The 18,280-nt window shown below is 37.7% G+C and overlaps 1 protein-coding gene and 1 non-coding gene across 8 annotated transcripts in view; both read left to right on the top strand.

The window, feature by feature from the left end:
• FOCAD (focadhesin) overlaps positions 1-18,280 on the top strand; it is a 347,741-nt gene that overhangs the window by 142,148 nt on the left and 187,313 nt on the right. For all 7 annotated transcript variants that reach the window (XR_012127690.1, XR_012127692.1, XR_012127691.1 and 4 more), the window contains 2 exons: positions 3,692-3,894; positions 12,905-13,162. Coding sequence is in view for 4 of the 7 variants with exons in the window: in XM_073228431.1 (XP_073084532.1) it covers positions 3,692-3,894; positions 12,905-13,162 (461 nt within the window). In the remaining 3 variants the exon portion in view is untranslated. The remainder of the gene's footprint in view (positions 1-3,691; positions 3,895-12,904; positions 13,163-18,280) is intronic.
• Positions 9,087-9,215, top strand: LOC118972792 (small nucleolar RNA SNORA30/SNORA37 family). Its single transcript, XR_005061879.1, has one exon. It is a non-coding gene; the product is annotated as a small nucleolar RNA SNORA30/SNORA37 family (small nucleolar RNA).

Raw genomic sequence — 18,280 nt, 5'->3', positions numbered from 1 at the left:
TTTTCTATTTTTTTATTTTTCTCAATTTTGTGTATTTCTTCTCTGATCTTTATTATGTCCCTCCTTCTGCTGACTTTAGGCCTCATTTGTTCTTCATTTTCCAGTTTCAATAATTGTGAATTTAGACTGTTCATTTGGGGTTGTTCTTCCTTCTTTAAATAGACCTGGATTGCAATATACTTTCCTCTTAAAATTGCCTTTGCTGCATACCACAGAAGTTGGGGCTTTGTGCTGTTGTTTTCATTTGTCTCCATATATTGCTTGATCTCTGTTTTAATTTGGTCATTGATCCATTGATTATTTAGGAGTATGTTGTTAAGCCTCCATGTGTTTGTGAGCCTTTTTGTTTTCTTTTTACAATTTATTTCTAGTTTGATACCTTTGTGGCCTGTGACCAAAATCTTTTTGAATTTACTGATGCTCTTTTTGTGGCCCAGTATGTGGTCTATTCTGGAAAATGTTCCATATGCACTTGAGAAGAATGTGTATCATGCTGCTTTTGGGTGTAGAGTTCTGTAGATATCTGTTAAGTATATGTGTTCTAATGTGTTGTTCAGTGCCCCCGTGTCCTTACTTATTTTCTGTCTGTTTGATCTGTCCTTTGGAGTGAGTGGTGTGTTGAAGTCTCCTAAAATGAATGTATTGCATTCTACTTCCTCCTTTAATTCTGTTAGTATTTGTTTCACATATGTCGGTGTTCCTGTGTTGGGTGCATAGATATTTATAGTGGTTATATCCTTTTGTTGGACTGACCCTTTTATCATTATGTAATATCCTTCTTTATCTCTTGTGACTTTCTTTGTTTTGAAGTCTATTTTGTCTGATACAAGTACCGCAACATCTGCTTTTTTCTCCCTATTAGTTGCATGAAATATCTTTTTCCATCCCTTGACTTTTAGTTTGAGGTGAGTCTCTTGTAAGCAGTATATAGATTGGTCTTGCTTTTTTATCCATTGTATTACTCCATGTCTTTTGATTGGTTTATTCGGGTCATTTACATTTAGGGTGATTATCAATAAATATGTACTTATTGCCATTGCAGTCTTTGGATTTGTGGTTACCAAAGGTTCAAGGGCAGGTTCTTTACTATCTAACTGTCTCACTTTTTTGTCACTTATTATGCTATTATAAACACAGTCTGATGATTCTTTATTTCTCTCCATTCTTAATCTTCCTCCTCTACTCTTTATATGTTAGGTGTTTTATTCTGTACTCTTTTGTGTTTCCCTTGACTGCTTTTGTGGATAGCTGATTTTATTTTTTGCCTTTAGTTGATATTTGGTTGTTCTGTTTCTTTGGTGTGATTTTATATTCTCTGGTGACATGTATTTAGCCTTAGGAGTACCTCCATCTAGAGCAGTCCCTTTAAAATACCCTGTAGAGGTGGTTTGTTGGAGGTAAATTCCTTCAGCTTTTGCTTATCTGGAAATTGTTTAATCCTTCCTTCATATTTAAATGATAATCTTGCTGGATACAGTATTGTTGGTTCAAGGCCCTTCTGTTTCATTGCATTAAATATATCATGCCATTCTCTTCTGGCCTGGAAAGTTTCTGTTTAGAATTCTGATGATACCCTGATGGGTTTTCCTTTGTATGTGATCTTTTTCCTCTGTCTGGCTGCCTTTAATACTCTGTCCTTGTCTTTGATCTTTGCCATTTTAATTGTTTTATGTCTTGGTGTTGTCCTCCTTGGGTCCCTTGTGTTGGGAGATCTGTGAGCTTCCATAGTCTGAGAGACTATTTCCTTTCCCAGCTTAAGAAGTTTTCAGCAATTATTTCTTCAAAGACACTTTCTATCCCTTTTTCTCTCTCTTCTTCTTCTGGTACCCCTATTATGTGATTATTTTCCTGTTTGGGTTGGTCACACAGTTCTCTTAATATTGTTTCATTCCTAGAGATCCTTTTATCTCTCTCTGCCTCAGCTTCTCTGTATTCTTGTTCTCTGATTTCTGTTCCATTAACAATCTCTTGCATCTCATCCAGTCTGCTCTTAAGTCCTTCCATGGCTTGTTTCACTTTTGTTATCTCCCTCCAGCCTTCATCCCTTAGCTCTTGCATATTTCTCTGAAGGTCCATCAGCATGGTTATGACTTTTATTTTGAATTCTTTTTCAGGAAGATTGGTTATATCTGTCTCACCAGGCTCTCACTTTGGTGTTTGAATGATTTTAGACTGGACCAGGTTTTTCTGCCTTTCATGGTGATAGAAGTGATCGCTGGTGAGTGATACGTGTGTTTGCTGGGAGCACAAAGCCCCTTCCTGCTTGCTGGTTGCCTTGCCCTTCTCCGCTGCTTGTGCCTGTTACCCACACACAGGGAGCAGTCTCTGGGTTAATCCCCTGAGCTGCCATGGGCGAGGCAGCCCTCGTGATAGCCTGGGGGCACTGCTGGGGTCGCAGATGAGTGGTGTGTGTTCTCCTTTGAGAATGGCACCCCTTTGTGCCTTCCATACTTTACGGTGGTTTCCTCTCCCTGTGCTGGGCAGCTGCACACAGGGGCAGCCTCTGGGTTTGGCCCAGTTAGCTCCATGCTGGGAGAAGACTCTGTGTGGTTGCTGTCGGCAGGGCTGCTCCCTGGCTGGCCCACAGCTTAGGTGGGTCAGCCAGTTTACTTGCAGCACCAGCAGGAGCTAATGAACAGCAGGCTGCTTATCACCATGAGGAGCTGCAGAGTGGTGTTGCCACCCAGGGGGTTAGGGTGCCTGTAGTTCCTTAAAATTCCCAGCCTGCTGGGCTGAGTGTGCCAGGATGATTTTGTCCACCTGATAAGCCCTTGTTCCTTTATGACTTTTAAAGCACCCGCTTTACTTTTGTTCCAGGGGAGCTGCCTGTGGGGACCCCGCTCACAGTTTCCACTCTCAGATTTTACCTTTCTGTTTCTCCAATATCCAGTATACCATGCAATGTGTGTCTGTGCTCCCGGTGTAGATTATTAGGGCTGGTTATTTAGAAGTCCTGTGCTTCCACTCCCTCCCCACTCTGATTCTTTTCCTCCTGCTGGTGAGCTGGGGTGGGGGGAGTGCTCTAGTCCCAGCGGGTCATGGCTTTGTATCTTACCCTTTGTGAGATGCTGAGTTCTCGCAGATGTAGATGTAGCCTGGCAGTTGTACTCTATCTTCTCATCTCTCTTTTAGGAATAGTTGTATTTACTGTATTTTCAAAATGTATATGGTTTTGGGAGGAGATTTCCGCCGCCCTACTCATGTCACCTCCTTGAGCAATCTCCTGATCCACTTCTTAGCAATTATGGCTGAAGGACAGCCCTATATCACCTTGTGTACTTAAGCATCTCTTAATATAATTCTCAGCTGAGTTTATAAGGGTAGCATGCACATTGGTCTTGTTATTTGCTGATCAGGAACTCTGGTCTCTTGGCTCTGGTTGAGGCCAGTAGTAGGATTTGACAGATTATAAAGATGTATGTTAAATTGTATTTTAAGGAAATTCGTAGTGACCAAAAACAACTGATCTGTACTTTAATATGTGATATGTGTTCTCTCTAAGAGTATCAAGTTTTCAGTTATATATGTTAACAGCTTGTTTTAGATAACTTTTATGTTCCTTTTCTAAAAAGGTGCAATTGATTATCTTAGTTATGTGTCTGATCCAAAAAACTTTTTGCATATCACTCTTATAATATATTGTTTGGCTATGGTGTTAATTTTTAAAAATGTAAATTATTTTGATTAATAGCTTTGCAGCTCCTCTCTGTTCCTGAGGGTCAGAAAATCCCAAAGTCTTCCTTGCTCTTAGTGATGCCAGTTCTGCAGATCCTGTCTTCTTCTGCCTTGGAAGAGTGCATATCCATGGATGAAGAAAGTCCTTCTAGGCAGCAGTTGGCTTTAAACCTGTTGGAAGTGGTACAGCAGGAGTCCTACAGAGAAGACCACCAAAAGGTAATAAGTTCATTTTTGCTTCTCTTAAGAAAGTGTTAATGTGGGATTTATGTCTCTGCACATAACTTCACCTACTGATGAAGTATCTGTTTAGATTTAAGCTCTATCATGAACTTCACCAGTCTGTGAAGCAGTGGTGCAGATGTTAGTATATCCTTCTGGGTGAGGGGAGAGTTGTCCTCTTTTGAAATAAGTTTTGGAAATGCTGTGTAATCTTTTTTCTAGTTAAAGTTCTTGAGAAATCCTGCAGAAAAGAAATTACAATTGACCCTTGAACAATACAGGTTTGAACTGCCTGGGTCCACTTATACATGTATATTTTTCAATAAATATATTAGAAAATTTGGAATCTATGACAGTTTGATAGAAATTCCTTTCTCTAGCTAACTTTATTGTAAGAATATAATGTAATACAAAACACACAAAATATGTCTTAATTGACTGTTTTATGTTATTGGTAAGGCTTCTGGCAACAGGCTATTAATAGGTAAGCTTTTGGGGAATCAAAAGTTATACTTGGATTTTTGACTATGCCAGGGGATTGGTGCCCCTAACCTCATGTGGTTCAAGTGTCAACTGTAGTTCTATTAAGTTATTGCTTCTCCAACATGTTTGAGCATGGAATCCTTTTTTCTTGTCATATTAATAGGTACAGCATAGCATATTGCTAGATCTAGGACTGTCCAAGGTGGGAAATCACGAATGCTTAGAAGTTCTGGAATCTGTAAAAACTAAGACTTCATTTTTGAATGTGGCACCTTAGGCCATATTCCCTGGCATAATGGCTCTTGATGTCTCTTGTGTGTGCCCCTACTCTGCTGCCTTCAGTTGGAAGACAGCAGGCCCGTCACACTTCATTCCTATTCCAGCTTGCTAGGCATACCCTATTTTGCTTCGTCAGTCTCACTGTTTCTGTTACGTAACATGAAAGTATCATCACTGTCTGGTTAGTGGCTGGGCTCTAGGCCCACATTTGTCAGGCTTTTTCTCTTTTGCTTTTTGAGTTTTGCCTCTGATAAAATGTAGTGTTACTTGCCAGCTGCTACTTTTATGGGGATTTAATGAGGATTGCAGAAGGTAAAACTGAAGAAGCATTTTAAGTCTCCATGGAGAGAGGCATTACATAAATACAAGCTAGAGCCACAGTTGCTTAATCTGCAAAAGCAGAGATACCTCTAATCCTGTATTGTTAAATGTGTTAGCAGCAAAAATCCAGGCATTGTTATTCCTTGTTTGAGCATGCTGCAGAAATTAGCAGATTGGCAAACTAAATGTATACCACAGCTTTCTAAACTAAAATTTGACTATAACTTAAAGACTTGCAATAGTTTATTTGCATTGAGAAGGATGTTTTGGCATCTGCCCTAATACAAATACAAAATGAGGCCTGCATTTTTTGGTAGCCTTTTGCCTTCCCTCTTGATTTTCCCAGAACAGTTATTGGATTCTGAATGGGGTAGAGGCAGGGCAGGATATACTATAAGAGTTCTGTTCCCTAAAATCACAAGTGATATTTACTGAAGATCCCCCAAACTCCAATATGTACATACTCAGCTTACTATTTGCTCAGGTGTGTGTGAATCTTACTCATCAACACTAATAGCTAGACTTTCTCTTCAGCAGCTGATGAAGAGGGAGGAGGAAGGAGCACTGTCGGGCTATGAATAGCCTCCTCCTGATAGTGTGCTGCTTAATTGAGGCCTTGAGTGGACATGTGACCACTAAAAATATTAGGCTACAGTTTATTCTTGGCTTTTCTTCTGCACCTGTCCAGAACTCTGTATTCCAAACATACCTATACATTTAACATGCTGTGAATGCTCTGACTCTCTTCCTGAATCTTTGCTTTTGCACATAATGCTGTTTTGTCTCTTTTGCCTGACCTACTCATGCTTCAAGACCCAAATGTTCTCAGCTTCCCTGAGTCAGTATTCATTACCCTCTCTTCTTTGCATCCTCAGCACTTTTAGCCTTATTCAATTGCACTGTGTCTTAATTTTTAGGGGTGTGATATGCTGTGCCATGCAGTTCTGCATTACCGTCCATTTCTAAAGTGTTGATAACTATGAAATAAGACACAGTTTACCTTCTTCTAAAAAATGTTAGATATCAAACCAGCCATTCATCTCTTTAAAACAGAAGATTAACATAATCCAGTAAGCTTTTTATATTCTGTAGTGATATGTAGAAAACAGGATCTTTTTCTTTTAGGCTATTAACTGTGATATTTAGAACCACCTACTTGTGTCATCTTAGATTTTTAAAAAACAAACACTAGCTGTAAATTCTAAAGTGGTTAACATCTTGCCTCTCCTGTCCCCAGACAATGTGGGGGAAAAAGAAAGCACCAGTGTATGAGTCAGGGTCTGGAGGGACAAATCACACTGGTAATTTGAACATAGCAAAACTTAAGTACAAAGAATTAACTAGTAAAAGGTGTTTAATTGCTAAGAATTATAAAAGAGACTCTAAGGAATATTGTAATAATAAATGTAGGGAGGAGCTATAACTTCTAGGATTGACAGTACAGAAAGGAATGAAGAGGGTCTCCCCACTCCAGCCTGGGAGATGACCTAGTTGGAAAGAATGTGGGTCTGATAGCCTGCTGGATGGTGAAGTTGGCTGGGGTGCTGCAGACCAGGGCTGGCCTGTAGGAAGCCACCCACTGTGGGGCGAGTGGGCTGCTGTTGGCTGAATGGATCTACAGGAAACCACCTGCCAGGGTCTCCCACATACCACTGGCAGCCATTGTAGGAGAAATCCCCAAACCACACAGGAACCTGAAAAAAAAAGCCCCTTCCTCCTCTATGCTTGTACCACCTCTTCTCTGCTCTACTAACAAGGCCTAACATTGCACCAGAAGGTGAAGGAGAAATTTTGACAAGGTACGGATGCAGTATCATAGGCAAGACAAAGAAGGGGTGTATTTGGAGCTGAGAGATAATACATTAATAGCTGGCACAGCCAGTAAGGTAGAATTGTGCTTTATTGGAAGCGAATGAGGGTAGATGGGTGTGATAAAGGGGGGAAGAGACTTGGAAGCTAAATTTCTTCAGTTATGTAGTAGGGCAGAGTTCTCTGTAAAATTGTGTTAGTCAACAGAGATTTAGAGACAGCTTGCCTGAGCTAGGGTCTATCATGCATTTTATTCATTGGTATTTTTGAATAAAGTACTTTATTCAAATTTAAAGTGCATGAACTGTATGACCTGGTAATAAAGCAGTGCAAAGTAGGTTGTATTCAAAGTTGCTTTGAGGTAGTATATAGTAAGCAGAAAGCATTTCGAATATTTGTCTCCTAACAAATATTTGCAGTAGATCATGGCTGTCCTATTTATAGCTGAAGTTAAAAAGTTATTGAGCATGTGCTCTATGTCAGGATTTGTTACATGGGCCAATTCCTGTTTCTCACAATAACTGTGAAATAGGCATTGTGGTGCATGACTGGTGTTCCATTTGCAGTTGTGTGACCTGGTGGCTGAAGCTCTCTGGGCTCTGGCAAAGTAGGCCACATGGCTCCTGTCTCATGAGGTTGTTAGTGGAGCATGATTTATATTCAGGCTCCATTGTAAGTGCTTTGTCATATCATAAGTCATTATATTTTTCCCCAAACTCTTTGAGGTAGTAATGTTATTGGTCTCATTGTACCAAAGAGGTAACTGAGGCATAGAGAAAATAAATAACTTGCCAAGGGTTGTGTAGTAGGAGCCTGATTATTATTTATTTTTGAATAGATTTATTGAGGTAAAATTCACATGCATTTTACTTAAAGTATACACTTCAGTAGTTTTTAGTAAGTATATTTGCAGAGTTGTATATCTATCACCACAGTCAATTTTAGAACACTTTTATTGCTCCAAAAGCAACTATATATTGCCCAACTAATATTCCATTGTATGGATATGCCACATTTTATTTTCCCATTCATCTTTTGATGAACATTTGGGTGGTTTTCACCTTTTGGAAATTATCAATAATGCTGTTATGAACATTCCCGTATGGAGTTTTTTGAGGACATGTTTTCATTTCTCTTGGGTGGATATCTTGGAGTAGAATTGCTAAATCATACCATAACTTTGATTGTTTGAGGAGCTGCCAGATTGATTTCTAAAGGGGCTGCACCATTTTACATTCCCACCAGCTGTGTCTGAGGCTTCCAATTTCTCCACATCCTTGGCAACATTTACTGTTTGCTTATAGCCATCCTAGTGAGTGTAAATGGCTATTTCATTGTGGTTTTGATTTGTATTTCCCTGATGATATTCTTATAATACTCATTTAATAAGTGAAGAAACTGAGATCGGAGAGGCTAACTAACTTGCCTCCATTATACAAGTAGTGAAGGATAGAGCTGAGATTCAGACTTTGGCTCTTTGTCTCCCTAGCCTACATCCTGTTGCCTACATTTTGATTTTTGTGTGTATGCACAGAAATTTATCATCTTAGTGCTGAACTTGGGAGTAAATAACAGAGCTTCAGGTTTACAGGGAAACAGTAAGTCAATAGTCAGCTGAGGTAAACTGTTTTCTTAAAAGCTTTTGTTGGAAGTTAAAAGGAATTAGTAAGTCCTCAGTCTTTTAAGTCTGTCTTTGTCTTCTGAATAATGTGGATACTGAGGATATGTGGGTTGTCTTTTCATGGTAATTAACCACTCCCAAGCTTCTCAACTCTTGACTAGATTCTTCCACTTTCTTTACTAGAGCATAAAGCCCCACTTTAGGCTTTATCTAGTCCGGCCTTCTGCTACTGGTCTGGTAAGTCATTAAATCCCTTTTAGCAAAAAACTGTCCTACTTTTAGAGTTTCCATACTTCCTCTCCTGATCAAAATTCTGGCTCTCTTGATCAAATCCTTGTTCTACTTTTATTAAGCCTAGTCACTATTATAGACAATTGTTATTTAAAGTTAATAAAAATCTATATTGTTCACTTATATTCACAGTGTCTTTTCCAGTCATCTTTAGACAAAAGAGTACTATCAGGTGTCTTGTTAATATTTAATGTACCTGAACAATTTTATTAAAAAGCTTTTTAGGCTAAAGATTCTCAACTCTTTTATATCTCTAAAAGATGTTTTAAAACCATTTAATATTTATTTACATGTTATTTTTCTATGGTTTCTTTTAAATATAATTCACCTAACATAAATGTCTTATTTTTAAACATCTACTTTCTCCTCTAGAACACAGAGCCTACCAGCACTTTTACAAGTCCCCCCGCAGGCTGTGGGGCCAGGATTTGGTAGCTGGTGCTGAGGGAAATCCCTTGGTTTCATCCCTGCCCTGGGACTGTGCCAGTGGCAGCTGTCACTCATTGAGACAGAGAGACTGTTTTGTGATGTATTCAGCATTGTCCCTTTCTCCTGCTGCTCTAACTTCAGGCAAGCAAAGACAGAAGCCAAAGCCTAAACCTGGACATAGTACTTCAGATAAAGTAGGATTGCTTTTCTGTTTCAGTATGTTTACTCTTACAAGTCTGAATAATGTTGCTGCTTTTGACTGAATTTATGGTTAATGGTGACTTCTAATTATTTTCTTTCATATTCACTCCACCAATTTCATTTCTCTCTCCTAAAGATGACAGCACTATTTCCCTGTATTTTGTAACTTTAGGTATTGTGCTAGACACTTTACTGATACTGTTTCATTAGCTACCTCAGTCTGGGCAGGAAGGTAGTCGTTACTTCGGTTTTACAAAGGAGGAAAGGAAAGCTCAGATTGTTTAACAGTGATGGCTAGCATTGCTGTGCTGAAGTCCTGGTCTTTTAAATCTCAAGTCCCATGCTGTTTGTCATTAGTCTAAAGAACTTGACTCTAGCCTTGAATGGATTTCATCTTGGAGGGAAAAATGTTTAGACATAGAGCTACAGTAAATTTAGATACTTAATTTTTAAAATTAATTTTTAAAAATTTAAATATATTTAAATGTGTAACTCCTGTGGGAAAATCCCAGGGCAAAATACCTTTGAAACTGAGATCAGTCAAAGGAAGAAATAAAGTGGGAGAAAAACATTTATTTCTTACAAGCAGTCATCCACTTCTGCTCTCCCGTGTCTCTCGTGATGACTGCAGAAGGGACCCCACCCAGCCTCTCCCCTCACTCACCTCTATAATTACCTATTGCTATGGAGATGTTACTTCTCTCCACCCCTTGGTAACACCTATTGATATGAAGATGCACTAAGGCCAGGCGAGAGATTCTGGAAATACTGCAATTTTACCCACAAAATGATTAAAAAATTATGATATGTAATGAGAAGTTTCCTCTAACCCTTGATTTCAGTTGTCCAAATCCCACCATCTCAAACAGAAAATGAAGATGAGTGGTTTTTAATTTCTTCTGTATTTATTTAGATGCTTTGCTTTGCATATCCAAACAAATACAAATATAGTGTTCCCTCAGCCCTTTTAAAAAATAATTAGCATTCCAGGCACAGTATCACTATCTTGTATGTTCATATGGGAGATCTTTTCATATAAAAAATGGAGCTTCCTCCATTTCTTACAGTGGCACTTATTTTCAAATAAATGTTCATTATTAATCATATCCGCAATATAATTGAACACCTATGTCTTAAAAAAATGTTTACAGGACTAGTCACAGCACCATAATTTATACTCGCTAAAAAGTAGAAACAACCCCAATGCTTATTGGTGAATGGATAAACGAAGTATGGCATATCCATACAATGCAGTATTACTTGACAATGAAAAGAAAGGAAGCATTAATGCAAGCTGCAATGTGGCTGAACCTTGAAAACATGCTAAATGAAAGAAGCCAGTCATAAAGACCATATATACCATATATTGTGTCATTCCTGTTACATAAAAAAGTAAGAATAGAAACAGAAAGTGGGTTAGTGGTTGCCAGGGGCCGGGGGGATTGAGAATGAGAAGTGACCATTAATGGTATGAGGTTTCCTTTTGGGATAATGAAAATGTTCTTAAATCAGATAGTGGTGATGGTTATACAACTCTATGAATTACTAAAATCCACCAAGTTGTGAACTTTAAAAGGATGGGTTTTATGGCTTATTAATTATATTGCAATAAAGCTGTGTGATATGAGTTATAAGAAACATATATTTGGTCATTCAGATGACCAAATATATATTTCTCAGGTATATTTGATCTTCACCCACAGTTCCTGAAAACCCTTAAGAGCCTTAAAGTTGAAATGGGTGTCTTGTCATGTTATTGAGGCTTTTGGACCCCACCCAGGGGCTGGAGGTTGAATCAGCCAAGGGCCAATGATTTAGTCAATCATGACTGCAATGAAGCCCTCATAAGAACCCCTGAGAAGAGCACATCTCCCCTTCTGCATCCTCCTCCTCTGTTGGACAGAACTTCCATGCTTGGGGAACCAGAGTGCTTCCACATGCCACTGAGCCAGGCCACATGCTCCACAAGGATAGAAGCTCCTTTATTTGGGACCTTGCCCTGTGTATCTCTTCATCTGGCTGTTAACTTATATCCTTTAGGGAATCTATTAAACCGGTAAACCCAAGTGGTTTCCTAAGTTCTGTGAGCCTCTCTACAACTCCAGCAGAGAAGATATGTTCCCAGCCCGGGGCAAATAAACCTTTGAAACCAAAATCAGTCAAAAGGAAAAATAAAGTGGGAGAAACCTGTTTATTTTGTATAAGCAGTTGTCTCCTTCTGCTTGCTTGTGTTTCTCACAACCCAGCTGCAAAAGGACCCCACCAAACCTCTCCTGTCAAGGTGCCCTCTTGCTCCCCACCCAACTTGTCACCTATTGATATGGAGATGGACTGTTTCTCTTTACCCATATGCTCTAGCAAATTAATAGAGGTCCTTGGAACTTGCGGTCTGTGAAAGGTTGGTTAGAAGCAGAGGTAACAACAGTCTGTGGCTTGCGACTGGTGTCTGGAGCCAGGGGTAGAGGGCAGTCTTGTGGGACTGAGCCCTTAACCTGGGGAATCTGGTGCTCTCTCTGGGCAGATATAATGTCAGAATTGAGTTCTTGGACACCTTGCTGATGTTCAAGAGTTGCTTGATGTTGGATGTGGAAAGAAACCCCCCTACTCCCAACACACACACGCACGCACGCACTCACGCACGCACGTGCTGCGCATGAATTGGTCCAAGGACCTGCACTGCAAGGAGTTGGTGTGGAGCACAGGCTTTTATTAAAAAATATTATAAAGTTTAACTTCCCACCCTTTTAATTATTACTCTTATCCATCTAAGTCATTCTCTAATAGCAAGACAGTTAAAATCTAGAGATTTCTAATTTGTCTCATCACATTCCTAAGTGAATTGAATTATTTCATTAGCAGACAGTATCTAGTGCTGCTTTAATGTCTTTGGCTTCTTCTGACCCATTTGGGCACATAGCTCACCTTGGCAGAGTTCTATCTATTCTCTGTTCCTGATTGTACTACTTTATTTCCATGAGGAGCCATTTCTCAGGTTGACTTAAATATAACATCTTTTCTGGGTATCATTTCAGTTTAGAGCTGTCAAGCTATTTCTTATTACAGAAGTTATTCACAATTATTAATGAGTTCCCAGGTTCCAGATGAACAACTCTGTTCCTATCAACATACTGTTACAAAAATGAGCCTCAGTCGAAATCTGCCGTCTGCCTGGGTTGCTTTTACTAGGGCCTGGAGTTGGGCCAGTATAGTGTTCTTTTTTTCCCCCCAATCTTCCCTCTCACTGGTGAATAATTGTTTAGTGATAATGGCTTTTCCAAACTCTGTGGCCTCAAAACCTTGTGTATTGATCAATTTTTTTTTCAGCCTTAACTTCCCTTAACTCAGTAAATATGAGTAACAGTGATAAACTATTCTAGAGTTCCATCTAATGACTATTTTCTTTTAGTATAACCCTTTGTTCAGAGATATTTTTGTTAGGAATTGAAAATTTTGTATTCATTTTGTTGGAAGGATTGATTTCTTAGAATGAAATATCAAATAAATGGATGTTAGAATATTCTGACAAATATACTTACCTCATTTATTCATACCCTTTTTGTGTTTATTTTTCAGGTCTCCTACAAGCTTGCATTCCCCATAACCAGCATGTATGGTTCAGTATTTGCAGCCTGGAGGGTCCTTGAAGTAATGAGAGAAGAGTCTGCAGCAAGAGACTGGGTGGCTTCAGTAGAGTCATTGCTCCCTATTACCACAGTGATCCCTGGGCACGTTCTTCTTCTGCTCACTCATCTCCTTGTTGAAGATAAAGGACAAAATCTCCGCCAAATACTGAAGGTCACTACAGAACTAGCCCAAGCAGATTCCTCTCAGGTAAAGCAAGAAAATAGTGGAACAGTAATGGGGGTAAGGCTTAACTGTTGGAATTGTAGATGATTCTTACTTTGTAGGTGATTTTTATTAAGGTTTTAAATGGTGGGTTGATTTTTGTTTTGTTTTGTTTTTTTGTCTTTACTTTCCCAATTTTTTCTTTTTTTCTCCTTACTCTGAGTTGATGTATACTTAATGATGCAAACATTTCCTTATAATGAAAGCACATTTTACCAGGATATCTGCACATGATTATTGTATTTTTGTTTATTAGTGCATTTGCTAATTTGTTTTATTAACTCTTTTATTAACTCTTTTATTAACTCTTCAGCCTATTCCAAGATTCATATCCCTTAGTTCTAAAACTGATGATCTTTTAAAGTGGACATAGATTAATTCAGGATAAAGGTACCTATACAATAGGTATTAATCTCTCTTTAACCTCTTACAATTTGATTCTATCTTCATTCAGTCATTTAATAAGCTAAAGCATATTAGTCCTTGCTATATGTGGCATTGAGTCACATGCTGGGATGTGAGGGAAAAAACAATCACTCTTCCTATCTGCACAGAACTTGGAATGTAACAAGAAAGCTGTAGGCATTAGTAAGACTTTTCCCCACTCCTTTGAACACTTACCATATATTTGGCAGAGTAATCTGTAATTTTTTCCTATTGGATAGAATCTCTAGAATTCATTTCCTGTGAAGGGAAGTGTTTCTTAATCAAGTAGGTATGGTATTTTTATTATCTTCTGTTCATTAGTGTTTATGCTTGTGTTTCTTTTAAATCATGGTGAAGAAGAAGTCCATCTCTTTATAGAAAATTATGTGTTTCTATAGGAAAAAATTTGGTGGAGATGGAATAATTTTGTTGAATATATGAAGTTAATATACTTGGAATTCCTTTTTATCCCCAATACTTGTCATACTTGTTCCTTTCAGTTTAGTAAACTGCTGATATCTTATATAAAGTTTTCCTTCTGACAAGACTTCTGGTCTGATTCTGCAGGTGCATCTGTAATGTACTCAAAGTACTTTTGTCTCAGGGTTTATGCATAATGTGAATCATTTCAACTTGCTTCCTACTTTATTTCTCCCTTTACTTTCTGTAATGATCCTGCTTTTACCAAAGATTTTCTTTCAGTGTTGACACCTTGTAGGGTAAACTCTTTAGAATAGTTAATGCACAGACAAAGGGCCTGGAGATTATCTAAAGAAGACATACAGTAGGTTACCTGATGTATGTATGCCACTGATATAAAACATATATTACATGAATATATATATGTATGTATATATTCATATTCAGGAAATGCATTTGGTCTTTGAAATTCTAGGTAATGCTTTAGTTACAAGTAACAGAAACCCCCCTGTCTTAGTTTTTATTAGCTTTAGAATTTAGAACAACTGTGGCTAGACAGAATATTCACTGGACAGTTTCATTCTTTCCTTTGTGAATTGGTTGGAAGTCCAAAGCCTTATAATCTTATACTCACAATCCAAAAGGAAAAGAGATGTAGAGATGCTTGGCTTGACCTTGCTTGAGTCATGTGTATACACTAAATCAATCATTATGGCAAGATAAGGGGGCACTTTAATTGGCCATCCTGTGTAGAATGGAGGTCAGTGAAATGTCAGGACCCTGGAATTGTCTGTGCCACCATGATTATGTGGAATGAAGGTGGGTTGATTCCCTAAAGGAAAAATAGTTTCCAGGTAATAAAAGTGGGAGTATGCTAAATGGGCAGAAAAATACATAGATGAGAATCTCTCAGTTTCTCAATTAGTCTCAGTGTTCTGGGAACACTGAAATGCTGTAAATGTGTTAAAGGTGCCAAAATATTATCTCTTTCAGCTCTCAGGCAGCCAGGTAGTTGTATAAGCTCAGGGTGCCAGAAGTCATTGGCTGGTAGCATTGAGCCACCTGGTGTTTCATTTATTTACTCAGTACCCTAATAAACATTTTTCAAGTGTGCCATGAAATGGAAAAGGTTGGAAAACACTGGAGTGACTTTCCAGGTTCATTTATTTATTCAATAAATGTTTATTAAGAAACAGTGCTATGAATTGAAGTCAGTATCTTATTCTTCTGTGGTACTTCTGAAAGAAATGAGGGAAAACATCCAGTGTAATTGTGTTGTTAAGATGAATAGTAGGTGAAATGTTTACATATAGTTGCCCAAATTTATGCATAAGCAAAGACAATATCATTAATAAGAACTTAGAAGTGGAGTTATTTAAGTCTTTTGAAAAATACAAAAGAAATGTCCTACAAGTAGGAGATGGTATTTTTTCTTACTTTTCAGTATGAAGTGATTATTTCATATCATTTCAATGTCATTTAGCTACAAGGTAAAGCAGCCAAAAAGAGAGGACTGATTATTTTGAAAATATAAGTTTTCTAACTCTAGAGTAGATATTTGGATTAAATTTAGTTGAAATGACTTTCAGTTGTATTCTATTTCTTTCATTAAGTTGACAAGACTACATGAAATACATTCATAATTCATGTGTGTTTATTTTTTCTCATAGGAAGAAGCCATATTTAAGCAATTATTGGCTCAAATTCATTGAGTAGATAGTAAAAAAAAAAAGTCTTAAGACTTAAAAGTCTTACTAATAAGCCTTATAGTTTTCTTACCCAGACATCACGACACTTAATTTGCAGAAGATACAACCTCAGTAAGCAGAAGCTAAGTAAACAGGTAGATCAGTAGAAGAATTTAAAGGCTGTCTTCCATCTCTGTTTTGGTGGTCACTAAACTATAGTGGAATTTGCTGGTCTGTAGTATGCTTATCTCAGTGTTGTGCTTATGTGACAACTTGATTTATTGTAAGAATCCTTCTTCAGACCCTGTGAGGGGAAAATATTTGAAAAATTTGAAGGAGATGTGCCACATAGGAAGTATGTTTTGGTATGGTTATTATTCTAAGGCATTAATAGACATTATTTTTACTAGTCCTAAATAATAATTATACAAATTATCAATATCAATTAGTAATGTAACATTAGTGTTAGTAGTGGTAAGAAATGTGCTTCCAAAAAGTATGATTGTTACATCTTACTTGTCATGCATTTTGATGGATACTCCTTCCCCAGAGTGGTTTGATCTTTAGTCTCTCACCTGCTTCCCCTGTGGATACATTCCCATTACATTTAGGGCCATGAGGAAGACCAGTGGAGCTAAGTGATCTGAAGGGAACTTAGCCTTGTGAGTAGCAGCAGTTTAGAGTTAACTGGATACAGATGATAATGTTAAAAGAGTTATCCAAAGCCACATCAATAAATCAACACTTCAAAATATTAAGAAACTTTTTCCTCCCTGTATCTGGAAATGCTGTCAGCGGTTACTGATAATCCTTATAATTTTCTTACTCAGACATCACGAGACTTAATTTGCAGAAGATACAACCTCAGGTCAGGCAGTGCTCAGTAAAAGTTAAGTGCCTTTTACATTCTTGCAGGAAGTGTCTTTTGAGTATTCTGGGGAGAGATCCAAGAATGAGCATCCTGTGGGAATTCCCACGGGAGCCTTGGAAGTTTTAAACATGTCTATTTAGTTGAGAGAGAAGTTTTCATATCAGAATCTTTGCTTAATAAGTGAGAGTGACATCTATTTCCTAAATTAGTGTTCTTTTCTGGAAATGGTAATTGATTCATGTGCTTTTTGGTTATGTTTAATAGTTCCTGCCTTCCTGATGCTATGAGTAACAGTATTTTCCCATATTTAATGTAAATCATTCAGGCTGCCTTCAGAGATGCCTGAATGACAGTCAGAGTACATGGCTTCATGGCTCATGTACAGTAATGTCCAGTTAGCTTAATTATTTCCTCTTCAGAGGACTATTTTCTACTTCTCTGATTTGTCCAGTATCTGCTCACATCTGATGTGAAATCAGTAGTAGGGAATATTAAACCAAGGCTCTATTGAGTTAATTAAGGTGATGTGTTTACCAGGCCTAAACGAGAACATTTCTGAACTTTATAGGTTTTGGAAGGGCAATATCAAATCATATTTTGAACCCTTAGACAATAATTGACCAACCTGTGTAATATGCTTATGGACAATTTGGAAATGTCTGAGACTGGTATAAGCTCCTTAAGAAGAGGCTGTTAACTCTTAGTTAATCAGCACATGATCTCCTGTCTCCCCATTCAAGTCAGCACAGTACCATATCTGGCTCTGTGATCTTCAGCCCATCTATATACTGGATTATATCTTGCTTCTATGGCTCCAAGACAGAAACCTTACTTTTTCTTCCCCTCCTCCTACTTCTTTCCCTTTTAGATTTTGTGTTTAGTTCTTTGCCAACTCTGACCTTGGCTTCCAGTAATATGTTTCCATGTTTCCTCTGGAAGCTTCAGGTAAACTCTGTTTATCTACTTCAGACTCCCCCCACCAAACTCCCATTATATTTTTGTGGCTTCCTGGTCCTTTGAGAAGAAAGAGATACTATTCACCTCTTAAAATCTTCTCTAATATCTATTAGTTTAGCTATATTATATTAACCATGTCAACTAATTATTATAACAGTTATTATAAATAATATGTTGAATATATAATTATAATCATTACTTATTATATTAGCTATATTAGCTATAGCTTCCCCATAGTTATTTTTACTGAGATTTTTCCATCTGAAGTATTATATCCTAGGAAATAATAGAGGTGGCAGAAAAAGCTTTTTTTCACATAGCTGTGTGATTTTACAAAAATCTTGTAAGAATTATCAGATACTTAATAGTATATCATATATATGACACCTGACAAAAATTTATGTTCTCTTTTAGACATCAAGATTACTTGTTAGTGATTTTTAAAACCTCAGAAGATGTGTTTTCTTCCAATGTTTCTACCTATATTGTTAAGAGTTTATGGCAAGATTAAATATGAGGTATCTGAATTAAATATAACCTAAAGATTCGTGAGTTTTAGATAGGCCAAGAAGGCTTAAAATAAAACCTTATAGCTTACTATCTCAACCTCAATGGAATAAATACTATATGTAAGACATATCAGTTTCCTTTTGACTGACTTATAAAATGAACTGTGCCAAAAAGGAATAGTTTATAAACTTGAGAGAACCACAAGTTCCTGCCTTAAAACCTACCCTCTGT

This window comes from Manis javanica, chromosome 2, assembly GCF_040802235.1.
Source record: "Manis javanica isolate MJ-LG chromosome 2, MJ_LKY, whole genome shotgun sequence".
NCBI classification, from domain to species: Eukaryota; Metazoa; Chordata; class Mammalia; order Pholidota; family Manidae; genus Manis; species Manis javanica.
The sequence above is the reverse complement of the archived record's forward strand: the minus strand, read 5'-3'. Positions and strand labels throughout refer to the sequence as shown.